Source organism: Calonectris borealis, chromosome 9, assembly GCF_964195595.1.
Source record: "Calonectris borealis chromosome 9, bCalBor7.hap1.2, whole genome shotgun sequence".
Taxonomy (NCBI): Eukaryota; Metazoa; Chordata; class Aves; order Procellariiformes; family Procellariidae; genus Calonectris; species Calonectris borealis.
Genome location: NC_134320.1, coordinates 21,312,152 through 21,338,578, shown reverse-complemented (window position 1 = coordinate 21,338,578; position 26,427 = coordinate 21,312,152). Strand labels below are relative to the sequence as shown.

Genomic DNA, 26,427 nt, shown 5'->3' with positions numbered 1-26,427 from the left:
CGGCCGCCTAACTTCATCCCGCCGCTGAGAGCGGTGCCGCCGGCCCCGCCCCCGTGCCAGTTCCAGCTATGGCGGCCATGAGCTTGCTCCTCCGGGCAGCGGCTGCCTGGGGAGCCCGGCGGGTGGCGAGCGGCGCGGCGGGCGGCGCTCGCCTCCCCTGGCTCGCCGGGGCCGCCCGCCTCCCCGGCACCGGCGGTAGGGCCTCGGCGGCGGGAATGAGAGGGGCGGGTGTGCCAGGGGCGAGGTGACCTTGGAGAGCGGAGGAGAGGCGTCCTCCTGAGGAGAGGGGCGCGGGAGGCCGCGGGGTCGCCGCCTCAGGGAGGTTGGCCCGCCGCGGCCGGTGCGAGGCGGGGGCCGCGTCTCGGCGGCACAGCGGGCGCGGGGCGGGTGCCTCCGTGTCGGCTCAGGCCTTTCCCCGCTACCTTGGCTGTGGGGCTGGGGCAGGAACAGGGAGCCGGGCGGCGGTAATTGCAGGCTGCTGCGGCTCTTCCTCGGCTGAGCAGGTGTAGGAAGCCGGTTCAACGTGCAGGAAGATCCCTCGAGGGGTGCAACACGCATCTCCGTTCCTCTGAGAAATTACATTTCTTGAGTAGAGCATGGGTGAAAATTGGCGGCAGGCCAAACTTCCTAACACACTAATCTGTGAATTTACTTGGCCCTGTATAATGACATTCAATGATTTATTTGTTGGGACTTACAGGTAGAAATAGATCTGTGTCTAAAGTTAGGGAAAAAAATAGGTTCATTCTAGCAAAATAGGAAATTAGTTCAGGCAGGCTTTTAGGAACATTGATATCCTCCAGAAAACCAGCTCGTAACTACTCAGCCCCTGCTGTATGCTGCTTTTTTCCCCACATGCGTTGTTGAGCTTATCCTGGCACAATCATCACAGGGAGAAAAAAACATAATCCTTTGGTTCAATTTTCAGCTCCTGTACGACACAGCAGCAGCCATGGGAAGAGAATGTTTATTATCAAGGCAACGAGTTTTTATGATACTCGATTTCTGAACTTGTTGGTGAGTTAAAACCAAATTTATTATATTCAGTGTAACACATCCCTTGCAAATGGTGTAAGAGTGTCTAAAATATAATTTTCTCTATTGTTTACGTGACAGCATCTAAAATGTGGTTGGCACTATTCACATAAACAAGAATTTCCAGTCCTCCTCCTAAGGAATTTTTTGTCATATGTTGTAAAACCAGGGCTAGATGAAGTAAAAAGATTGGCTAAATGGCAAAGATTGTGATAGGTACTTAAATTAATGCTGTGGTAGCATTCTTAAATTATGGGTCTGTGTTCATATATGCATAACCTACAAATGCTTTCCACTCCATCCTCCTTTTTCAAATGTATTAGGTTACTCTTCTGCAGGATTTGCCTTCAGTTACCTAAACCACTAATACCAGAGACTTAGACTTAGGAAGCCTGACCTGAGTTCGACCCCTAAAAAGCTAGGTTTTAGATAAAGCTTATTATGACGGGTAACAGCCAACTTGATACCAACTCCCTTCCTGTGATCAGGCTTCCTTTATCTGTCTTCCACAGTTACCAAAGCCAGCAGCGGTTGTATTTATGTTGGATTATATTGCATTGGTGTTAGTGCCTCATTACAGTTAAATGCTGAAGCCAGTCATCACAAGATGCTGAGATAGCATTCAGGGAAAGCATTCCTGTCTGCTTCTGCAGAGACTGACCTCTCTGGGAGATTGAAAGCTGAACTAAACAGGCTCATAGACTGACACAGCATTACTGTTTCTGTGTTCTAGTTTGTTAATTAACTCATTTTAAGCAGCAAGATGTCTTTACGTACAACATCCCTATCTAACCTATGAATGCAAATCTAAGAATTATTGGCTGCTACATCATTTTCAGACTAATCTTATCTAAATTTTGTCAGGCTTCTGAGTTTCCCATACTGTTTCTTTTTTTCTTTTTATCCCCTATACAGAGATTCTATGTATTTCTGACGGGAATACCAGTGGCACTATTCATAACGTATGTCAACATTTTCATTGGTGAGTGGTCTGTCATGACTAAACTAAGTACACAGTCAAAATTATTAAATGGAAACTAAGCATGCTGGATAGAAAAAAGAGATTTTTTTAAGGCTTGCTCTTTGGAAGACCGTGAAATAGGCCTAACAGTTATGGTAATATTGTATAAGTACATAGAAGATGTTCCCGGTATTTTTATTTTTCTGTAGTTGTTGCTTTTTTTAAAAAGCTTTCCACATTTTTTAAAACGGAAAAATTCCATCTTTTGAGAGTCTTTCAAACATCAGTGAGGTTTAGTGAACAATTCTTCTGTATTCAAATGAGGGCTCTGTATTACCTTGTTTTACATGCTTCTTTAAGAAAGCTGCATACACTGCAACTGTCGCTTTTTATATAGCAAAAAAGCCAGAATTCTGCTTGGCAATATGTGTTTTAAATCTACTACTGTAATGATATGGAATTAATTTAATAGAGAAATTAGGAAAAAATCCATGCTTTCAGCTCATATACTTTAAAGGACATTTCTGTGGACTTGGTCTTACTTATTTCTCCTGTATAGCTACTAATGTCACCCTTTTGTTTTGTGGTTTAAAGTCTATGAGCTGGATACATGCAGTGTGGTGTCTGGAAAAATTGCAAGTCCAATTTTTCTGAGTAGAGCTCAGATTGAGGGATTAAGTACTCTCCATGTGAAATAACGATCTTTTCTTAATGTGAAAGGCAGAATATAAGGTACTTAAAAAAAAAAAAAACTTGTACGAAATGCTCCTCCCCTCCTTTCCTTGTCAGGTGAAGCTGAACTTGCAGAGATTCCTGAAGGTTATATTCCAGAGTACTGGGAATACTACAAAGTGAGTGTAACATATAAAAGGGTGGAATGTTATGGACAGCCTTCCTCTTGAGGATACTTTTGGGAGTAGAATGTGTGGAGTATGATAATGAGGAAGGCCGTATCGCTGCCATTGGGTATCAGTGTAGTAGAACTTGAATTGTGCAATTATTATTTTGGTAAACTTGCTTTTTTTCAGCTTTATGGAACACGCATGTTGCTGTAGGAAATCTGTTTATTGACACAAGTAGATGCAAATGATCTGTAGCTTTATGCAAGTAAACTGCTGAAGCTATATGCCAAGAATTCTTCTATAATATTCCTAAATAGTAAGAACAGTCTTCTGTTCTCTTTACTCTTAGCATGCAGTTTTTGTCTTTGTTTCTTGCTCTGGAACTACAACATCTTAAGATACTGGAGTTTAAAGTGACATTACTTTCTTTTATATTGTTTGCTAGCATTGTTTCAAAGTCCAACATCACACATGCTTTTATATCTAGAATTGAGGATTTTTATAGTCAGAAACTCAAGGTTATACTTTTTTCATTTCATAGTATTTTCTTAAAATTAGTCCCTGGCTTCTTGCTGCAAGCACTTTTTTGATTTTGATAGGAAGTAATTGAACTCAGCAATACTATTATGACTGTTTCAGCTCGTTTAGATTTTTGTTCCTAGTGAAATGACCTCTATATGGAAGCAAAACTTTAAAATGTTACTGATTACGGTAAGATGTTTGGAGTCCATTTCTGTGATTACAGTGGCAGTTTAAGGAACTTTACTTCAACAGAAATGAAATAAAACATGTCTTCCATTAACTTTTGATTTTGCTACAGAATAGTCGTCTGCAGGTTATCTTGGCATTAAAAATGTCAAAAGAAATACAGCTTTTTAGGGTTCTGAATTTACAAATAGTTGAGCATATTTTTAATTTTACTATTATGGTTTGAATAGCAGCACCCATAGTGTTGATGAAATGTTTTCAGGACTGAGAACATGCAAAATGATTTAGTTATGATGACATTTCTACTTGGAAATTGCAGGAATAATCTCTGCTTTTATATTTTCCAGCACCCTATAAGTCGCTGGATAGCTCGTTACCTCCTTGACCCCCCTGAAAAGAACTATGAAAAACAGATGGCTTTGCTTGATGCTGAAGCGAAGAAAACGGAACTGAGGTATGTTATATAGTTGAGGGTTTTAAAATACTGATACATACTGTAGTTGACTCTCTTATTTCGCTTAACATACTGAGTTGGATGCTGACATAACGTGGTTATTCACGTATCACTTGACCCTGAGTGCTTGCTGCACTGGCTGGTGGCAAAGTGGAAGTTACAGTATCTGTAGTCCCCGCTTTCTCAGTATTAAGATTACCAGAAGTGGAACAATGCAAGGGCAGTCTTGTAAAACCACAGTGTCTCTTCAAAACAGTTCATATTTATAAAGGTATAGCTCTGCCTTCCTGAGTCAGGAAATTAACAGGTCTTTTTGCCTCTGCTAATGCTTATAGCTTAACTGAGTAGCTAAATGACAGTTTTTACAGGACTGTTGAAAATTGGTGCTGTTGAAAATTTTGTGGGCAGCAACAACATTGTTGTACTGAGTTTATTCTATATTTACTCAGAGTAAACTGTGGCGGTAAATTCTGTGTTCCACGAACTCTGTTGCTGTTGGGACCAAGACAGCATAGCTGCTTCTACCATCACATTTACTTCTGGTTTTCTTGCTCCTATTTATTTTTAGTTGAAAGCTGTATCAAAACTGTCTAACCCCTTACTAGGCAAGAACTCCTGCAAGTATTTTTATTACTCTTTTGTGAGACGCCTTGCTGAAAAAAAATTGAAATAGCAGGATATAATAGCTCATGTTTTAGTTGAACCCTTCATATTTTGGTATTACCTATGTTTCAGTAGTATTTATAAACCATAGATGCTAAACTCATTGCTGTTGTCAGTAATGCCCTGATGTTAAACACTGATATATGTATGATCAAAACCAATAAACTTCATGTTTAGTGTGTCTGTTGCTCTTTTTTTCAGGCTGATGGAGTTGGAGGCACGCAGGCTGATGAGACACAGGGGAGATGGACCTTGGTATCATTATGAAACACCTGATAAAAATCTTATTGACAATTCTATGAAATCCACACCTGACAATTAAACACTTTTAAGACAGCATGCATGGTCTTAAATGCATACTGAGCTATGTAATATACATCCTGCTGTTTACTGACAGAAATGAATAAAAATAAAAAATGTTTGTTTTGATTCTGGTAATTTGAAAGAAACTCTGTGGCAGTTAAGCTCATATAGCTGTTCAGGTTGTTAATCAGAGAAAATGCCTTATGTCAGTTGCCAACAATTACTCCTTTTCTCCAGAACATCAATGTAGAATGGGCTTTGTGACCGAATATATGTGAAACAAGTTGGTAATATTAGTCTTCATCATGTGATTTCTAGTATTTAAAGTTTTATATGAAAGGTACAGGAAACTGTAAGGCTTTTATCTTTCACAATGCATTGTGTCAGATAATTTGTGGAAGGTGAACTAAGTAAGAAAAATACCTTCAGATCTTTGGAATATTAGGATTATATCTGCCACTTTAGGCAAATACTTTCTTTCTCATTACTTGTAGTCAAACTCATCTTTCACTATTTTTTCACAACTTGTGTATTGTTCAACATCTGCTATCATTTTCTTTGCATTATCTCAAAAGTTTCTCTCTTTAGAGATCTGTTAATACCCTTCATCCCTAAGTGTCAGGCATGCTGCTGCTTCACTAGTTTTGTCACCAGTTTTAAACTTTTTTCCTCTTATGTATGTGTAATGCTTGTCTGCTCTTTCATTTTCTCCAGTCTCTCCTGTACAGTCTGTGTCTGTAAAAGACTTCCTAAAGAGACTCTAAAAAAAAAAACCCCCAAAAAACCCAAAGATGACTGACTTCTGTGCATCTTTCAGAACTGGATGCTTCTCCATGTAGATCATCCAAAAAGTGGTCTTTCTAGAACATCTTTATACATTGTTCTGTTGGGGTTTTTTTTGCTTGTTTTTCTAATGTGTTTTTTTTTTTTAAATGAGGTACTTTTGCTACGATACATGCTTCCTATTGTATATGGTAATAGATCTAAAACAGAGCCACGTACTCCCTGTGTGGCAGAAAGGATCTTCATTGATGAAAACAGTCAGTGCTCAGTAATATGATGGTATTTCAGAAAACTCTTACTGAGGGGTACCTAGCATTGTCACATAATTTTCATGTTTTAAATGTATATCTAGTGACATGGAGAATTGCATGCCAAGTAGTTGTGGGGAGGATAGTCTTTAAAATTAATTTTAACAAGGCTTTGGTTTTATTACCTCAGATACCTCCTGTGTTTTCAGAAAGCAGAACTAAGACAGAAGTGCTTGCCTAGACCTATGACTATACTGTCAGATGTAGGAGTAGAAAGCAAAGGAAAAGTTCTTAAACATTTAAAAATGTGTGGTGCATGTACCTTCACATTTTAGTGATTTTAGGGGGTGCTAGTCTTTCATGTACTCTTGAAAATATCACACAATTCCTAGGCTAAAGTCTATGCTCTGTCATGTAAAGCTTCTCATGAGTAGGAAGAATCTAAGTGGACAAATATTAAACTAAGTATTTTCCTAGTAACTGCTGTATATCTAACATTTTAGCAATATATTCAAGTTATTGATACTGTTAGCTTTCTACTTCCTGTAACAGGCTTAGTAAGATGAAGAAGGGAAAAACAGGAAACTGCTTAATGAAGGTTGTTATGAAAGGATTGCGAGATGTCTGAAGAGCAAGGACCAAGCCAGGGAGAATGGTATAGATTGACAGTAGTTAATGGGTTTTATGGATCATCTTATCACTGCTGGGTGAACAGATACCATCTTCTGCTGTGTGGTTACACAGCTTTTAGTACCTAAAAAGGTAAGTTTTGACAGCAAAATCTCAAGAGGAAAACTTCAAACTTTATACTCCCAATGCATTTAACGTAGAGAGGCCACATAAGCAATTTTGGAGATCAAAAGGGTAAACCTTTCTCGTAGCATTTAGGAGAACTCAAAGGCTTCTTTTCCAGAGTGAATTGGAATTAAAAAAGCAAAGTAAAAGAGTTTATATAAAAAAACAAGTGGAAATGTGCCATCCAACTGCTATTAACCAAGAACAAATTAAGAAATACATAAGGCGAATAAGGCAAGTTGCACCTGAGGACCTCCACACATACACCTAGCATGCATTTTCAGATCTGCGCAGCTATTTTTGTACAACACTTTTGACAACTCCGTAGGGAATATGGAGGGTGCTCTCTTTATCTGGCAGACTTTTGCCACTAGAGGGATGTGTTTCCTCAGGTTCTACCGGCCACGGTATTCCTCCGGTTTTAATTCCCTCGAGAGAGTGATGGAAAGTGCCTCTTACAGTTTGTGACCCTAAACTACCTGCCCATATTCAAAATTCCCACTTTTTTAAGGAAATAAGCCCAAGTCCTTTAGTAACCCCTGGTCATCTTGTGGTTTCAAACTGTTAAAACACGTAAGGAATTTCTTTATGTTCAGCAACTTTGCACAGGTTATTTTAAGGGAAGACCGCCTTGTTTGCTGCTTCCTAGCACTTGCAAACATTAGAAAGACACTGATTGATTTTTGTATCAGTGCTTTGACTTGTCCTTTTTGTGTCTTATTATGGCTCTCGTTTATAAATGCTGAGTTAATCATAAAAGAGGCCATTAAAAAAGCACGAAGCCTTCTCAGGCAAAATAAATCTGTCTGGTGACCCTGTATTAATCTGTGTTTTTTATCCAGCATCCAACGATGCTCACAAGTCTTTGATGTTCTTGAGTAAGTCTAAAGCCGTTCCATTGACATGACATTCTGCCCTTGGTATTTCACATTGTTCCCAACACTTGGTTTTTTGTTAGAAAAATTGTTGAGAACAGACTGCACTGGTCTGCTCACTTTCACAGCCTGTTTCTTCATAGCTGGATACAAACTTATTTTTCAGTTCTGTTGTTAATTGAGATTTTACTAGAACTACATTTTGAAACGTAGTTTTTGAGGTAAAAGGTGGTTCTAGCAAGGGTCACATCATCTGCTTGGAAGTGATCGATGAATCTTTGGATGTAATGTGGACTACAGGTGGAAGGCTATTTGTCTACACTATACGTCTTCATTTTAAATGGATCAATAATTTCTTTAATTCTGCTGCTGTCAGGCATATGCAATGGTATTAGATATTGCTTGAAAAACATATTCCAATATTTTTTTCCTACAAAGTTACTTCACTCTATTCCTCCTTCCCCTAACAGTATTCTTTCGAAGTGAAAAGCAAAAAGAAACAGCAAATGCCAAAAAAAGGTCATTTTAAGCTAAAGGTACTGTCCCTCAAGACATGAAATCTGGGTTTGGCTACTGGCACTGCCGCAGGCTTCCTAGGGCATCTCAGACTGGGCATTCCCGCTCCGTATCCCAACAGCCCGTTCCTCCGCACCAACCCATTCTGCTTGGCCTGGCAGGGTACGAACCGCTCAGGCAGGGGCCGACATACAACACCGTCCACACCGTCCATAGCGGGACGGTGACAGGCTCCCTCGTACACGCCAGGAGACATCTGTACCCAACGGGCACTGCCTGCAGTTAATTATAGGTTAGAGACTTCGCAGCCTTATTTTAGGCACGTGAACTTGCAGCTGAGAATTAAAATATATAGTATTTAATTGCTTAAAAATAAATAAAAAAGCCTGTAGCAGAGCATTACCAGTCAAAGGGGAACCTGCTCTGAGCTACACAGGGAGACCAGGTCTCCACCCTCCTCCTCTCGTGGAAATGAAGGTTTTCTGGCAAAACGCGTAAACAAGCGTGCGCGGTCCCTTCCTGCCCCGCCCGCCAGCACAGCCCCGCGGAGGGAGCCCCGGCCGCGCAGGGCTGCGTGACCCCTCCGGCTCCCCCGGCCGCGGGGCCTCGGCGGGGAAGCGGGGCGGCCGCGCGACGCCGGCTGCCACCTAACGGTCGCCCGTGGCACGCGCGCGGGGCGGGAATCACCTCAGGAGAGTGGCCTCGCCGCCCCAGAGCCCGCGGCCGCCCCCGCAGGCACCTCTCGGCGCCCGCCGCCGAGGGACGAGCGGAGGCCGCGGGGGGCCGCCGGCCGCGACCCGCCCCCGCCGCCCTGCCCCTCCCTCCCGCCCTCGCGGGGACCCCCGAGTGCCGTCGCCGCCGCAGCTGGTGCCGCTCCCGCTGCCATTGGATTAAAAATAGCATCTTCCCTCCCCCTCCCCTCCCTCGGGCCCGGCTACCCGCTGCCGCCGCCGCCGCCGCCGCCGCCCTGCCCCGGGCCCGGCTGCCCTCCGCCTCCATTGCCCTCGCATTGCCCGCACGCCGTCGGCCGGCCGGCCGGAGGAAGGGAGCATGCAGCGGGCCGCGCTCTTCAGCGGCGGCGATGCGCAGATGGCCGCCGGGGACCTGGGCGAGCTGCTCGTCCCCTACATGCCCACGATCCGGGTGCCCAAGTCAGGGGACCGGGTCTACAAGACGGAGTGTGCCTTCTCCTACGACTCGCCTGTGAGTGCAGCGAAGCCGCCCCCGGCTGCCTCCGCTCCCCCTCCCCGCCGCGGGCTACCGACCTGCCCTCAGCCGGCGCCCTGCGGCAAACCCGCCCCTCCTGCGGCCCCTTCCCCGCTCCGCGCTGCAGCCCCCGCTCCGAGGGCAGCCACTCGTCCTCTCCCCGGGCCGCTGCCTCCCCCTCAGGCTTCACAATCTCCCCCATCCCTTTCTTTGCCAGCCCGCTGCCTCCACCTGCCGTGGCTTCCTCGCAGCCAGGTTTCCCCTCGCCCTCCTCGGCCGGGCTGCAATGCCTCCCCCGCCACGCGTGGGGGTCGCGGCCCTGCCCTGCCCCGTGCCCCGCACTGCGCGGCCGGTGTGCGGTCTGCTGCGGTCGGGGCTCCTCACGGTACGTCGCTGCCGGCTCGTACGCAGTATCGGTGTTCGTTCTTTCGTTTGTTTATTTATCTTCCTCCTTAAGGCGGTCTGAAGTGGTTGCTTAGACACGGGGATTTTGCGGGTTTTGGGAAACTTTCCTGCCTGCTGAGAAATGGGCACTGGCTGTCCGAGCTCTGCCCGCTCCCCGCGGGAGCCCTTGTTTTTACTTTCACACTGAGGTAGTAAAAAGGGGCCGTAGCTGGCCTTCTTGTTTGCATATTTTGGCTAGCAGATGCCAATCGTTTTGTTTTCCTACTGTCTCGGTGCTCATTCTTTTTAAAATCTTCAGAGAAAACTTCTAAAGTAAAGGCTTAATCTAAAAATCAATGTGAAAGTCCTCCTGAAACACTTTCTCTCCCAGGGTTTCAGTTACATCACTGGACTTCAACGAACTTCTAGTATTTCCCCACTAGCTTGTTTCATTTGCTATTAGATGAATGTTTGATGTGCAGTAAACTTTCTGTGGTGTTATAGCTGTCTTGCAAAACATCCACAAGCTCCACAGATTGCATGTGTTTAGTGGCAGATTTGGGGCCTAACTAATTTTTAACTTTGCTGATAATACTGGAAGCCTTCATAAATACTAACAGTCAATGCTGTGTAAGAAACAGGTGCTTAGAAATTACACTTTTTAAATGGAGCTGAAATTTTGTTAAAAGTTGCTTCTCTACATGAAGCTGAAGTTTCCCAGAGGTGATTGAGCACTAAATATTGATGGTAAAGTCAATGCCAGCAATCAAAGGGAGGCTCAGGGTTTACATTACAGAATATTCAATGAAAGATACCTTTCAGACAGATTTTTGAATCCTTTATCCCCCTCTCTTTGATAATTCCTTCTAATACAGAAGATCAAAATTGGTTTTAAAGGTGACTCAGCTGTCTGGTGTTCATCATGTCTTGTTGAACAGTGGTTATTTTTACCCACACTCTTCAGATCTCAAGTGTCACCCAGCAGCCCTGACTGTACTGGGAGGCAGTCTGATTAAAACTGCCAAATCAGACTCTACTGCAGAGGTGCTAATTGCATTATATACTTAATAAGGTTTTTGGGGGGAAAACCGATGTACCACAATCTTTCCTTCAAATTTCTGCTCGACTGAATGCATGGTTGATGTTTTTAGTAACACTTTCAGGCTTCTTCAACATTATAGTTTATAAAAAGTTTCTGTTAACTGTAGGAAGAGATATTAAATACTGCTACAAATTAAAAAACAACCAATCACCACCACCCCCAACAAGCCTCAAGTAAACACAGCAAAAGGTGTCTTTAGCAAAACAGTATGTTTGAACAAAACATAAAACATTTGAGCAAAACTTAAATTAACTTAGCAGAAACTATGTATAAAAGTAGCAAAAGGAGTTAGAATCGCCATGTGTGATTTTTTTTTTTTCTTTTTCTTCCTTCAAAAACATTTCATCCTTTGACTTTATTGCGAAGCGATTTTAGATTTTGGAAAATGTTGCCCTCTGCTGTTAAAGCTTTTTGTTTAAATTGCGTTATAGGCATTCACTGGGCAAAAGGCTTGACTAAACCTATGCAGTACCAGTAAAAATAAAACTAGTCTCAGTTTCTATTGTTTTCTACGGCTTTTCAGCCCATATCACTCCTCAGCTCAGCTGGGCAAAAGACGTGTCTCAGATTTTATTTTTTATTCCCATATAATCTAACAGATACTTGGATATTGTTTCTAGGATGATGATTCTAAAGGGCAAATGTGTGTTTTCTTGGGTAAAACACTGACATCTGCAAATTGAAAATAGCAAAGCTGTGTTTTAAGTCTTTCATTCAGAAGGAAAGTGAAGGGATACAGTCAGGTTATTGCCTTGGCTAAAGGGAGATGTTTATGTCTGTATGCTTTGTATTAGGTTGGTTTAGTGACTTATTTTCTCAGGTTAGTTATGTATAACTTAAGCGAACCTCTTCCTATAGAGCTGTCTGCGTCTTTTTGAAAGAAGGTACACAGGTTGTTTGTTTGTTTTCTTATAATATTAAAGTAAATGATCAATGTTGAAAAACATGCTCTTGATTTTATCATCCATGGTAAAATTCCAGATTACATTTTTGATGGGGGAGGTGTTTTCTCTTGTAAGCTTATTTCTCAGTATTAGTATTTCTTAGTATTTCCTCACATCTTCTTATGTTGCCATTTTAAATACGCTCCTTGTTAGAATACTAACTTCAGCATGTCTCTGGAGTCAACTCAATGCAAGATGTTTTGTTCTCTCGCTTTTCTTCAATACTGATCTTATTTCAGTAGTTTCATTCGTTAACAGCATAAGACTGTCTCTCAAGCTTTACCCTTCTTTTTTTTTCTTCTCCAAAGAAGTGAATTTCCTGAATATTTGTCTGCATCTTTTAAAGTGACATACCCGGTCACACAACAGCTTTATACTCAAGTTTCTTTAGCTATACTAATTGTATATTGTTACTTTCCCTGTAAGTAAGTGTTCTGATCTTTAAGATACACTAAACACCATCAGACCTATGAGTATTAGAGTACAAAGAGTTATTATTATAGAGAAAGATTCCGCAGCAATTTTGAAAAGGATCAAGAAGGGTGGGATGGTCAAAACCAGAGCTGTTCATGTCAGGGGGTGCCAAAGAACATGAGGTACTGGGTGTGAGTGGCTCCATCTTTTACTTCCAATTGTGCAAAGTTTAACGTGGCTGCGAGACCTGGCTTTTGCAGAAGTGTTTGTCACTCTCTCAGTTGTGTCCTCTTGTCCAGATTTAAGTGGTGTAGTGTCACTGAAGATTTATGTCCTAGTGGTTACAGGCAGCTTCACTTACGTTCTCAAAATTGGTTGACCCACTGTTCCCTTTCCATGAGTTTTAAACCTTACTTCCCTGGGTTAAGATCTGAGAACAATGGCACCTTCGTGCTGCAAAGAGAGTCATTAGTTGAGAGATTTCAGAAGTGTGAGTGTAGGAGAGGTACAGTGGATATTCAGTGTATTTTTTGCATGTGGATTAACCATAGCATGATGATCTTGTCAGAAAGGTAGTATTGTTAGAAAGATCACTAAACAGATGAGAAATTCATGTCCTTAGATTTGGCCTACTTTCAACAGAACATACTAGGGTTAGTTTCCAGGAAATTCAGCAGAAACAGGAGGCAAATTTCTGTGCACTTAAGAGCCCTCGTGACGCTTTTTAGTTTGCTTGTCTCATAGGATTAGAAAATATGCCTTTTTATGACTTAATTTTTAATGAGTTTTCTGTTTTTTTGGTGGCTTCTGGAAAAACTGTATTTCCCTGATGAGGGCTTCTACTCCAGTTAGCCATTGATTCTTTATGTGGGAATAGAGACGGGAAGGAAGGCTGCCTACAAAACACAAGCTCGGCCTAGTGTTGAGTATCACTCCCTGTAGTGACTGGCTCAGCTGCTATGGTAGCCTCCCACTTCCCTACTATTTGACAGATGAAATCCTGTTCCTCTCATTTTTCACATCTGATGCACAGTCCCTCCTGGTGACTTTTTCTGTATCTGTGCCGCTGTGATGTAGGTTTCTTCTCTCCTATTTTGTCCACTGTGATCTCTCTTCCTCTTTTGCAGATGAGCTTGACTTTGTGTTTAGGAGAACGCAGGAGGCGAAAAGGTTGCATTTATATAGTCTTTTGTTCTCATTATTTGTATAGAAGTGTAGTACTCGGCTGGAAATTCCACCTTTTAATGGGATCCTTGTCTCAAAGACCTCTGATCATTTTAGACCAGATGCATCCGAGGGAGAGGCAACTGCTAGAAAAGGGATACCGACTGGAGTATAAGAAGGGCTTACGTGCAGGCTATGCATGTCTTAGATGGAAGGCCCTGAAGCCTTCCCCACGAAGGGCATTGGTTACAACCACAGCACAGGTCATGAGTCCGACACAGCGACAGGACCAAGCAATCTGGTTCTGTAGATTGCAGGACTGTGTTTGTTTGAGCAGCTTAAAGCTTGCTGGAAAACCTTGCTGCTGACAACAGCTTCCTTTGTGAATCTTGCTGACTTCATTTTTGTGGCTCGGGGACTCTGTATGTTAGGACAATTCCCAAAGGCTAAACTGTGCTGATGCTCGGCTGTTTATTAGATAGTACACTTGAGACTGAAATCCTTGAGAGTTTGCAGTTTGTAAAGGACATCAGCGACCACGCTGCATGAAGCTTTCTAGATATAAGTACCTTCTATCTGGCTGTTCTTTTGGTCAGTATTCCTTGAAGAAAATTAGAAAGTCACTGGGGCCACTGTTTGGGAGTGGTAGGCTGGTATCTTGTTTCTATTGATGGGACAGGAGCAGCAGTGAGGAAACAAATAAGAGGATTGAATACACCAAGACGAATTGAATACTACAGACAAAAGATTTTGGCCTAGCTGCAAAATGACCTCCAAATTATTGAGGCAGTGAATTGCTCAGTGGTGGGTGATCACCTGAAAAATCAAAGCAGTGTTGTACTTTTGCATCACAGGGAGATACCAAAGCTGTCCCATGGGCGAGTTTTTGCTGGCAGGGAGTGCACTAGGACACTAAGGTTAACTACATGGTCTTCCAAAGTTGGAGAATGGTAAAATCAGTAAGGGTTGTGCCTGCAGTGGCTCACAAATGAGAAATAACTATGCAGCTTTGGAGAACAACCAGTGTGTATGTGCATTGTGCATTTCTGTGGGTTTGATCTAAATTTGGATCTAATTAGCCTTTCCCTCTATATCTGACTAAACTTTAGTTATCCTGTTATCCAGAGTAATGGTGGGCTGGAATATTTTGGGTAGCAGAGAGACTTTGATTGTAAGGTACCTGGAGTGCTAGAGAATAAACCCAGAGATGCAGACGGACAACTCTGGAGCTCTGCTGAATCGCTGTGGAACCATTAGGCTTCCTCTCAACTCTTCTCCCTAGATTTCCTGTTCTGGAACCACAGCACTGTCTTTGCAACCAACAGAATTGTATGGCTAGGGCTCTGCACAAAGCAAAAATCATGAGGCGCTCTCTAAATCTAAGCTGCCATGGAAGCAGTACAGGTGGCACTGCTTGAGATGCGGTACTGGGCTTGAGCTAGGAAGTAAGCTGTGATGATCTGAGACATCTCTATCCGTGGCCCATGCAATCTGCACCTGGATAACTTGACCCAAAACTGTTGATTGATGGATGGAAGTTCTGTATTCCTGGTTGCAGATTAGAAGTACTCATGACCTAATGTTAGTTTTGCCATTGTATCTGCTCACTTATCGTGAAGCCTTGATCCTGCCTGTGAGTGTGACTTGTACAAGATACTGCTTCTTGAACAAGAATTACATATGCTCTGCTCTGGAGTCCACCTATGACTTACGCATGTGAATGAGCAGTCAATCCACCTCTAGGAATGGTGGTTTGGTTTCATTTCAGTGACTGACTAGCCCACTCAGCTTTTTTCTTCCCAGGAAATGTTGTAAGTGTTGTATTGGGTTGGCCTTGTCCACGTGCCCATCTAGAAGCTACAAAGGAGATACTGGACACCTTTGTTAAGCAATTGTGAAATAATCTGCTGGTAGGGAAATATCCAGTGCCATCCCTAGTAGTTGGCATTTAGTCCAGTACATGGAGGATTTTAAACCTTTCAAAACTGTAATATAACTGTTATAACTTTATCTGGTTGTCCGCATAACATCAGAACCACAGAGTCCTGATACGTTTTTAATCTTAATGATGTGTGCTTTCTTCAAGCTGTTCAGTATGTTGCATGTTGCTGTCACAAAGTGTGATAAAATAGTAAATAGTAACTTTGATATTTGTTATTAGAAGCCCTGTACTTTATTTCCTACTGCCAGATCATTTGTCCTTTGTTTCTCTGCCCAACCCAGCTCTTCTTTTCCCATCTCTCTTGTTTTTCACCAGTTCCAGTAGTACATGGCTCCTCTTCACTGCTTCTACATATTTTCACATCAATGCTTGTGTACCTCTGTGTCGTTCCATTCCTTTTTCTGATTCTGTTGGTTCTCCTTCTCCTCCCCTTTACCAGATGCCCAATTTTACCCTCTTATCATTCCTTTTCTGCTTTCCTTTTGTCACCATTGCTTCCTTGTCACCTTTGGGTGACAGAGGACAGTTGTCTAAAAGGCAGACTTAGGCCAGTGTTCATATCCCATGTTCCTTTTGAATGTGACTAGATATATTCCTGGCCTTTGGCACACATTTTTTGGGTTGACCCCTACCCCCTCTTCTCCCTCCCCACCCCCCTAGGAAGTTACCATATTTATTGCAGTGGAAACTTGAAAGTGAACTTTTTGTTTTGCTGGAGCCATTTGTATGTGCTATTGTGTTCAATTGGTTGGCTTTGGTTTGCTTTGCGTTTTTTTCCCTTGCTTCAATGTAAGTAATACTGGTGCATCACAGAGACAGGCTTTCTTTTTATTCCTCATTGTAAATTATTATGTATTGTTAAGATGAATATTAAGTGCTGAAACTTCTGTTATTCTTTTTAAGCCTGTCCTGAAATAAAATATCTGTCATTTAGTTACACTATTGTGGGATTCAATGCAATATGTGTATGTTAGGGATGATCCTGTAACTTTTCAAAATATATTAAAGATTGGATTGTAGTTATACAACAAGAGTCTTGTGACCACAGCCAGATTAATTATGGTGATTCCTGATCAACGGACACTCTGAATAGAGCCTGTAACAGTTGTGTATGGTCATAGTTTTTGTAGGGAAACACTCTCATGGAAACCATGGCAGTGACCCTCTGTCATAACTGGCACTTTTTACTTTATATGTGATAGGATGAAAGAACTTTTTGTTCTTTATATTTGGGTATGGAGACTTGTGAAGGCATGAGGTGCCATTTTACTCTCTTCTCTGATACCTATATTAGCAAGTTTTACCATTGTTCTAGTGGATCTAAAGCCAACACCTGTATAGTAGACATTGTGCCCAAGTCTGGAACTGTTTGTCGTGTTAGTAGGTCACCACAGCAATTGTATTTTTATAAATTCATTATTGTCTGAGCCACCTCAGGAGTTGAAATTGCTAAATCCTAGATTTTCCTGAGGGGTCTAAATGGTTCTGGGGGTTGGTAATGGGATTCAGGTCATTACTTCAAATCCTGATCAGGTTAGTAGTGGTTGAAAGCTATTAGTGTCTGGTGCCATGAGCGTGTGTGAGGTGAGGTGGTGATCTCTCTCTGTTTCCTTGTGGACTGGCGTTTGTGTTTGCCAGACCTCTCATCCACTGATTTCCTTGCTGTGTTTTTCAGGCCTGAGAGGGAGTGACTCTGTTGCATTTTAGCTCTCTTTCACTGTGGATTCCCTGTCCCTTTCCCTCCTCATCTTACCTCTGCAAAACATGAGTTATTATCTAAATAAGTAAGAAGAGATATTTTTTTTTTTTAACACTTTTCTCCCTGGTGTGGACTGTGTGTTTCCCTTTCTATCAATAAAGCACCTTGCATACTGTGATCATCTTAGCAGCAAAGAACAGGGAGAAATACAGTGAAGAGCAATCACTTTTCCCTCTGCTTAGAGGGCAAGAAGACTAGTCTACTCTCGAGTGGCCTTCTGGGTAGTGATCAAGGCCTGAGCAGCAAGTACAAGCTTCTGCACCAACAATGTCTTTAGATTGGAGTAATAAGGGAAGGCAATGTTTATACATTACTTTATCCTAAACTTCACACTACATGCCCACTACATGCTGTGGCAAGAGTGAGGGGAGAAGAAAACCCATCTAAAACTCCTGGTTTTGTCTCTCAGACAAGCTGTACTTTTCTGGTGTAAAATAGTGTCTTCAGTACTTTAAATTTGTTGCCTTCCTCTAGTACAAACTTTCATACATATCTAAAATGAATGTTGATTACAAAGATTTACATGCCACAGCCTATGTAAAGTATTGTTCCTTCCAGAACTGGTTGTGTGCTTAGTAGGGTTAAATTCAGCAGCACAAAGCCTGTCTTAGATCACAGTTAAGTGTTTTTTGAGCACCAAACAGGGGCTGTATTCTTTATACAGCCTTTTGCAAAGGTGGCTTTTTCACATGTGCCCCTGTTTTGCTGTGACCTTTTAGGCTTTTGAACAGTCTGTCCACTTCTTTCCAAGTTACGTGAGAGAATAGTCTGCCTACATTCTCCAGGAGAAATAACTGTTTTGTTAGTAACCACAACCAACTTACTCAGATGCTACATTTAGCTCGTACACTGAAAGTGTCAGATTGTTGTCATAGGCTGCTTATCAGAAACGGTTCGGTGGTCTCTTGGATTCCCTCCAGAAAAAGAGAGAATGGTCTCCAAGAAAACAAAATTGTAAACAAAGTTCCTGAGACCCTAGAATGACAACACTGTATATTTTTGGGTACCTGTAGGATTCTCTTGTAGAGGACAAATCCATGAGGGGCAGAATCACCTCCCTTGACCTGCTGGCCACGCTTCTTTTGATGTAGCCCACGATACGGTTGGCCTTCTGGGCTGCGAGCGCATGTTGTCGACTTATGTCCAGCTTTTCATCCACCAGTACCCTCAAGTCCTCCTCGGCAAGGCTGCTCTCAGTCCCTTCATCCCCCAGCCTGTACTGATACCGGCGGTTGCCCCGACCCGGGTGCAAGACCTTGCACTTGGCCTTCTTGAACCTCATGAGGGTCACACGGGCCCACGTCTTGAGCTTGTCGAGGTCCCTCTGGATGGTGTCCCGTCCCTCAGATGTGTCAACTGCACCATTCGGTTTGGTGTCGTCTGCAAACTTGCTGAGGGTGCCCTCAATCCCACTGTCTGTGTCATTGATGAAGACATTAAACAGTACCAGTCCCAATACAGACCCCTGTGGGACACCACTTGTCACCGATCTCCATCTGGACATTAAGCCGTTGACCACTACCCTCTGGATGTGACCATCCAACCAATTCCTCATGCACTGGACAGTCCACCCATCAAATCCATACCTCTCCAGTTTAGACAGAATGATGTTGTGGGGGACCGTGTCAAAGGCCTTACAGAGGTCCAAATAGACGACATCTGTAGCCCTTCCCATGTCCACTGATGTAGTCACTCCATCATAGAAGGCCACTAGGTTGGTCAGGCAGGACTTGCCCTTGGTGAAGCCATGCTGGCTGTCTCGAATCACCTCCCTGTCCTCCATGTGCTTTAGCAGAGCTTCCAGGAGGATCTGTTCCATGATCTTCCCAGGCACAGGGGTAGTTTCTTTTAACCACTTCATTACTTCTGAGCGCAATTGTAGATATTGGCCCTGTTCTCAAGGCTGTGAATATTTCAAATTCAAAGGAGCTATGTTTTTTTTTTAAAATAGAATCTCAGATGGGGATTATGTGGCTCAGAAATGAGATGGCTAAATAGTTTACTATTTACTCTGCAGAGAGACAATCATTGTGATATCTAGATGCTGAAAGAATGACTTCATGGTGTATGTTAAGTGTGAATGGCAGATAGTCTAAACCCTTGCTTCACATTGCATATTTGAATCCTGGAATGCTCAATGTGATATTTTCTTCTTTTGAGGTAGGTAAAGCAACAGCTGTATAACTATATATTACATGTGCATCTTTCAGCTAAATCTGAAAAGCTGAAGCTTGTATGTGTTGGTTCACATTAAGAAAAGCAGAAGAGATGGATATTTTCTAAAGTCTTGGGGTAAAACATCCTTTGCTGATCTCTCTTCATGTTCTGTTCTTCAGCTCCTTGGCTCTGCTGGCTGCCGTGGAAGTACCAGTATTTATTGGTGTTTGAGGCAGTTCCTCAGTTCTGGCTTTAGTTATATTGATAAAAACGAGCATGTTTGAAAGAGTAGCATACAGGTATGGATGAGGGTTGTAGGTAAGCTGGAAGTTTAGATTCCTTCAAGTCCTACAGAAATACTCAGTGCCAGTCTTTGAAACAGGTTGGGGCGAATTAACTGGGTTTAGAGTGGCACATTCAAGCCTGGTTTTGGGACAGTGGTGGGAGGGCAGAGACTTGTCAAGCCCTAGCTGGTCTGTGCCAGGTATCAAATGAGCAACAACTGCTCAACACTATTAGCCCTTCAGCTTCCTTTTCTGGAAGAGAATAAGGTGTATTAACCTGGTGCTTGTTAGGGAAAATATTGGAGATCAGCCATGATCTCTGTCAGACTTGCTCTCTGCTACTTGTTCCAGTCCACAGGACTGGAGAGAGCCTAACTCGTGCCATGGCTGGTGTGGCAGGATTGGCAGCTTTGTGCTCGCTCTGAGAGAGGGGCTTGGCTTAGCTCAGCTCTGAGGTAGAGTGGAGGTTCCTGCCTGGCAGAGCCTTGAAGAGAGGTAGGCCAGGCAGGAGAGAACTTCTTGGTTTACTGTACTGAATGTGTTTGTCATGGTTTAACCCCGGCCAGCAACTAAACACCATACAGCCGCTCACTCACTCCCTCCCCCCTCCGGTGGGATGAGGGAGAGAATCAGGAGGGTAAAAGTGAGAAAACTCGTGGGTTGAGATAAAGACAGTTTAATAATTGAAATAAAATAAAGTAAAATAGTAGTAGTAATAATAATAGAATATACAAAGCAAGTGATGCACAATGCAATTGCTCACCATCCGCCGACTGATGCCCAGCAAGTCCCTGAGCAACAATTGCTGCTCCCCAGCCCCCTCCCCCAGTTTATATACTGAGTATGATGTCATATGATATGGAATACCCCGTGGGTCAGTTGGGTCAGCTGTCCTGGCTATGCTCCCTCCCAGCTTCTTGTGCACCTGGCAGAACATGGGAAGCTGAAAAGTCCTTGACTGTGTAGGCACTACTTAGCAAAACATCAATGTGTTATCAACATTATTCTCATACTAAACCCAAAACACAGCACTATACCAGCTACTAGGAAGAAAATCAACTCTATCCCAGCCGAAACCAGGACAGTGTTTCAGGTGTGGCACTATCAGGTGGTATCCTGTCAAAGCAATCGTTGCTGTAACAATTCTCAATACGTGATTATGTGCATGTACGCACCTAACGTGACTTGTTTCTGTAGATAATGTTTTGTTTTGTTGGGTTTTTTCTTTTTTTTTTTTTTTTAAATTTCCTTCTAAGGTGCTTATGGATGAGTTTAGTTCATGTTGTTCTTTGGGGAATTTAACATGAGATGTTCTGTGCTACCCAGTAGCACAAACACATTCACAATAGAAGGAAGGTCACAGTGCTTCTGAAAGGTTCAATCTTCGTTATGCACCACCTATTCAAAATAATACATGCCAGAGAGGGCTTAAAAAATTGATCCAACGCCAATGAACCAGGTGACTGAAAGTCCTTCTGGCAGTCTGAATGATGTAGGAGAGATCCAAGAGCAGTATTAAAACAGAGGAAGACCCTGGTAACAGCCAGCATCAACACCCAGCTTTTGGGAGAGCAGGAAGTGATGGGACTCTTGCCAGGTCATGTTACAGAAATGTCAGCATTTGTGATCAGTACCAGGATATATATCTTTATATTCCTTTGCTGTGCCCTTGTCGCCAGCACTCTAATTGCCTGAATAGAGAGAATCCCTGATAGATACTGAAGAATGTTCACAAAACACTTGCCAATTTTCTTGTTAGCCAGTTCTAAGAGCTGTAAGATCACTTGAGATCTGTTTTTCTCGGACAAGATTGTGATCAACAGTAGAAGTTGTGGCTGAATCCCTGTACCATCAGCTCTGCCGTGCTTCTGATTTGGAATGTTGTTCTTGGCAATCAAATGGCCAAAAAAAGTTCTACTATTTCAAACAAATGTCTGTACTTCATTGTTTCTGTGCTTTACAAATTTCTGCGCCTACCAATCTCTGTGGATTGGGCACTCAAGCAGAATTTTTCAAGACTAACTTCTAGACCTCCAGTTTGGATGCTCACTAATCTGTAATTGTAAAGTAAACCATTTCAAGGAGTTTCTATAGACTGATATGATGTGGAAGTTTCTTAGAGGACTGATAATGTAAACACCATAATGTGTTATGAAAGCCACGTTTTAAGTGCTTAAAACAGAAAGGGTCTTCAATTCTCTGTTTTTTCTGCTTGCTGAGTCCTTTGTGTCCTGTTCAGTTCCTTCTGTGCTGTAACTATTTGTGTCATTCCTTTTAGGATTCAGAAGGTGGTCTCTATGTGTGCATGAACACATTTCTGGGATTTGGAAGGGAACACATTGAAAGGCATTACCGGAAAACAGGACAGTGTGTATATTTGCATCTGAAACGACATGTGATAGAGGTGAGACTTGTGGCTTCCCGACTAACTACCCCTGCAGTTTTTGCGTGTCTTGTGCTCATTTAGGTAACGCATTTCAGACGTAGACCAAATCTTGAATGACAGAAAGGAACATGTTCAGATTTGGGGCTGGATATCAAATTCAGGTGCTTGGATCCCAACCAATCCTATAGCTTCAGTTCTGAGATGAATCAAAAGCCCTAAAGAGTCAGATCTTAAAGGCAGCTTGTTGCCTGACTTCCACTGATGTTTTTCACTACACGCTTCTGTGTATCACACATGTATTGTCTGCATATTACATGCATACTGTAGGTAACTAAATACTTTTCTGAAACTTGCCTTTGAAGTTTAGAATTACTGGTTTTGGCTCAGATTTGGCTGGAAGCTTCTGAGATATTTTTTTTTTTTGTGAGGTTTCATCTCAGGGTGACAGGACTTCTTTTCATACTAAAATTTCTGTGCATGAGCCCTAATCCTGACCCGGCCTGGGATCTAAAACTTAGCTTAAATTAGTGCTGGATTCTAGAGCCACACACTGACCTCATTCAGTCTTACACCTCCCGCCCACATGGATGTATACATACAAACTTCATGTTCAGTGTTCTTCCATAATATCACTGCATATCAACAGTAATCTCTAACCTGTGCTTTTTATAACATCTGTTTGTGTGTGGTTTGTCTGGCATCTTTCAAGGGCTGTTAATGACTTCTGACCTGAGCTGTATGGAAGGCACTGGGTTTGCTTATAGCTCCCTCTCCCCTAAGCTCTATCACTTTTGGCAAGTTAGAGGGCCTAAAATAGCTGCTTGGAGCAGGACAGAATACTTCATGTTTCTCATTCTACAGCAATGTTTCCCCTGGGTGATGAAGGCCCCGAGTTATATAAAGTGCCCTGACCACTTACTTATTTCCAGTAGATGACTATTCATATTTTATTAGAATTATAGTGAGGTAGATTGCATGTCTTCCAGATTGAGACTGTTAATGATGTTTGTTATACTTTAGAATTGTCTTTCCTCGTAAGGGTGATAGCAACATTTTCCTTCACACTGCTAACTGAGTTTTTGGAGAGGCTAGTCTAGTTTTAGCAACAGTTCTTCTGAGTGAATTTAACACTCTTGAAAGATGATATCTAGGACTAGAGACAGGTGGGCAGAAATCCTGTCAGCTTTCCATGTATATAACTTTCTTCCAGCATGTGACCTGGGAATTTTCAATATTAAGGTAAAATGGGGTTAAAATGAGGCCTCAAAAATTCCTTTCCTGGATAAAGATTAGACTGAATAACTCCAAAAGGGAGAAACAAATATACCGACTGTTGTTTGGTGTTGCGTACACCTTCAATTGAAGTAGTTCAGTGGTTCCTATTTTTCTCCTTGTGAATCATGATGTAGCAGAGGGGCCTGACATCTACGTTTGAAGGTGGTGATGCACTGGTGCACTGGGTCATGTGGTAGGAAACAGTGTTTGATTATACAGTACAGGTGAAGATTGTGTCATCTAGCATGGATAGATAGGATTCCTCTTACGCTGGCTGTGGATTTTGTTTACCATGACTGTTTGCTTCTTACGTGCTATCCATGTTTTCTTTTGAGCGATGTGAAACATCAGGCCTTCACTGGAACAGTTTTATGAAGTGTCTGGCACATGCTGCATTGTGGTTTTGGTTTTTTAAGCCAAGCTTTTGATGGTGTGGGATACAGTAAAGCCAAAGGCATTGGATATGCTATCTTAAGATTCTTTTAGTGAGGCTGCTATTCTTGCCTGTGGTTCCCTTGGCATCATCCTTGCAGAATGCACTGCATTGCTGCAGAAATCCCTGTTTGCTTCCAAAGGTGTTTGGATTAAGTACGAGTCACAATTCAATTAGAAAATAAGGGTCAGATCTTCAGCCTATTGGCTTAAGTAGAGCTAGAGTATCTGCCAGTGGCAGATCAGCACCAGAGGCATCTGCTGAATCATCAGAAATGTGCACAAGTGCAAGTTCTGGTAAAATTCTTAGCTATATCAAGAAAATAGATTTTTTTCTTTTTCCCCAAATTTCACTCTTCAGAATTTTTAGATCAGCCACTTTTCTGTAGTGTATGACTGTTGTATACAACTGCCTGGGTAGTATTCAGCCCCGGGCAGAGCTTTAGCTTGGTGCTATGGTGGTACCTTAGCCCTGTTGAAAACACTGGTCAAAGAAGCATGAAATTTCCTACAGTGATGGGTTCCTGGATATTATTCGTTGATGTCCCTGTCATAAAAAATGTGGCAATGGTGCAGTTAAAGGGAATGCAGAATAGGCTACACTGACACCTTGTATGAAAAGCATCACAAACGGAATTTAATGCCACTACTGATGCATTGTGTGGACTCCCATTTGCTGAGTGTGTCACATCTGTTAGAAGCCAAAATTGTTTTGTGAATGGGAAACATTTTCAGTGATTTCTGACAGGTGGAGAAACAAGGTAAAAAACTGGCAGGTTCTGTGTTTTTCAGGAGTATTGACTATCAGCAATTCCAGTTCAGATATATTCAGCAGTTTGGAAAATCAAACTGAAATATTTAATGTCAGGCTGGCAGTGATAAACACTCCATGTGAATTCTTCCCATTTGAAATCTCTAATCTTAATGACTTTCACAACATCCCACTTGGTGACATTAGAATTCAATTAGAGCTTCCTAGTATTGGAAACAACATTTTTTTAGTTCTGAAGCTATAATCCTGGGAGTATGTGTAATTTATTCATAATATATTTGTAATTGGGTTATGTTGTATATTGATGCTGCTTTTTTAAAATAGATTTGGATTCTTGGCTACTTTCTTTCCACTTTCCAGTAGTATTAAGGAAAAAAAAGTTCTGTTTGTTATTTTCACTTCATGAGGAATTTTTTTTTTTTAAAAAGCTGGAGTTGCAACCCTGACTCCCTTTGCCTAGGGCTCATATATATGGATAATGGGTTCTGTTCTTAAGTGCAGCCAAGGAGTGTTAGTTGGCATCTGCTCTTTCTAAGAATGGAAAACTTTCCTATGATGTATAAGACCTCACTGATGATTTGAGCAGTCTGCTTTGGCAAAAGCATTATTTACATGGTGAAGGGAACCACCCAAAATATGTGACCCTTTCGCCTACCAAGGAGCAGAGGCAAACATGAACTTGCCCTAGGCTGACAGGTTCTTGGCTGGTTTCTCTCCACCTGTTGTATCCCAATATTATTATTAAAAAAAAAAAAGTCACCTAACAACCTCGCCAGTTACACTAATGTTATACACTACATAATGCATCACATTGGCATTATAGCCACAGAGGCTTATTTGATTTAATTTGATTTGATTTAATGGTACCTGTTAAAAAACAGCTTGAGAAGCAAGTGCATTGACTTTTACATTTCCTCAGCTACTAGCATTTTTTCCCTAGTAGTTTGAGGTATTTTGAACTGGGAAAGTAGTACTTGAAACTGAATGTCACTTGGAAGTTACTATTCTCTGCTGTGGAGTTTAAATTAAAAAATAGAATAAAATCCCCCCTAAACAATTGCTTGAGTGTTGTCATGTTTCCTCCATACACTCTAATATTAAGAAAGCATAGCTGTAACTTGGATTGATCTTAATGGAAGCAGGCACGGATCCTGATGGAAAGGGCATTTTTTTCCGGATAGAACAAAATTAGCAGAACTAATACATCACAGCAAAGTGGTCGTACTGGAATTAGTTATGAAGGATTGAATCTTTTATGCAGATAATAGCTTTTTCTTCCCCTCTCTAATTCAGCTTTAGTTATTAAGAAATACTGTAGGGGATCTAGTGGTGAGAGGTCTGAATGATGCTAGATGTCCCTGTCTTGTTGATAGAACAGCAATCACCGATGGTGACCATGACACATGCTCTGCTTAATTGCTATCAGAGGAAAGTATGGAGGATACAGATGGTGGCTTTCTCACCCCATGAGGGTAGTAAGCAATGATGAGTTGAATCCCATTGTCAGAGGTGAATGAAGAGGATTTACATTCTTGCTCAGCAAAGGCTGTGATTTAATAGAAGGACCATGAACGGATAGATGTGTGTCAGAAATGCTGGTGGTATGGGGTTATTGCTGATTTACTCTTGTCTCGCTTAATGGATTTTTAATTGTTTCTTTTTCTCTTTCCAGAAGGTACCAGGGGCATCTGGTGGAGCTTTACCAAAAAGGAGGAATGCTAAGCTATTTTTAGGTATTGTGAACAGATGCTTTCACACAGTCCTTTTCTGACCCTGTCTGCATGTGTACTTGGGTTCTGTACACCATTGTGTCTGGCTTTGGGGCTCCTTATGGGTTTTCTTTTTCTGTTGGGTTATATTTTTAAACTTTTGGTTCTAGTTTTTAAAGTTGGTCCACACATAAGTAATTCTTAGCAATTTTGGTGCATATTCAGAGATACGTGTATGTATACACGAAAAATTTTAATCTAAAGTAGGCTTTCAGCTATTCTCAAACAGCCTAGGGTTTGATAGGTATTTTTTG

The 26,427-nt window shown here is 42.1% G+C and overlaps 2 protein-coding genes across 2 annotated transcripts in view; both read left to right on the top strand.

Moving 5' to 3' along the window:
- The first annotated feature begins 53 nt into the window (after positions 1 to 53).
- On the top strand, positions 54 to 5,096 carry NDUFB5 (NADH:ubiquinone oxidoreductase subunit B5). Its single transcript, XM_075157337.1, has 6 exons — positions 54 to 195; positions 929 to 1,017; positions 1,951 to 2,017; positions 2,786 to 2,847; positions 3,894 to 4,000; positions 4,865 to 5,096. The coding sequence occupies exons 1-6, from the start codon at positions 69 to 71 to the stop codon at positions 4,983 to 4,985; spliced, it is 573 nt and encodes a 190-aa protein (XP_075013438.1). The 5' UTR covers positions 54 to 68; the 3' UTR covers positions 4,986 to 5,096.
- A 4,019-nt stretch (positions 5,097 to 9,115) lies between these two features.
- USP13 (ubiquitin specific peptidase 13) overlaps positions 9,116 to 26,427 on the top strand; it is a 54,745-nt gene continuing 37,433 nt past the window's right edge. The window contains exons 1-3 of the mRNA XM_075157332.1: positions 9,116 to 9,386; positions 21,818 to 21,943; positions 26,077 to 26,137. Coding sequence (XP_075013433.1) covers positions 9,234 to 9,386; positions 21,818 to 21,943; positions 26,077 to 26,137 — 340 coding nt within the window. The 5' untranslated portion in view covers positions 9,116 to 9,233. The remainder of the gene's footprint in view (positions 9,387 to 21,817; positions 21,944 to 26,076; positions 26,138 to 26,427) is intronic.

Bases quoted from the DNA above. Each gene is read 5' to 3' on its own strand.
- NDUFB5 (XM_075157337.1), top strand. From the start codon at position 69: ATGGCGGCCATGAGCTTGCTCCTCCGGGCAGCGGCTGCCTGGGGAGCC. The intron at 1,018-1,950 runs GTGAGTTAAAAC...TCCCCTATACAG, and splicing joins CTCGATTTCTGAACTTGTTG to AGATTCTATGTATTTCTGAC. The intron at 4,001-4,864 runs GTATGTTATATA...TCTTTTTTTCAG, and splicing joins GCGAAGAAAACGGAACTGAG to GCTGATGGAGTTGGAGGCAC.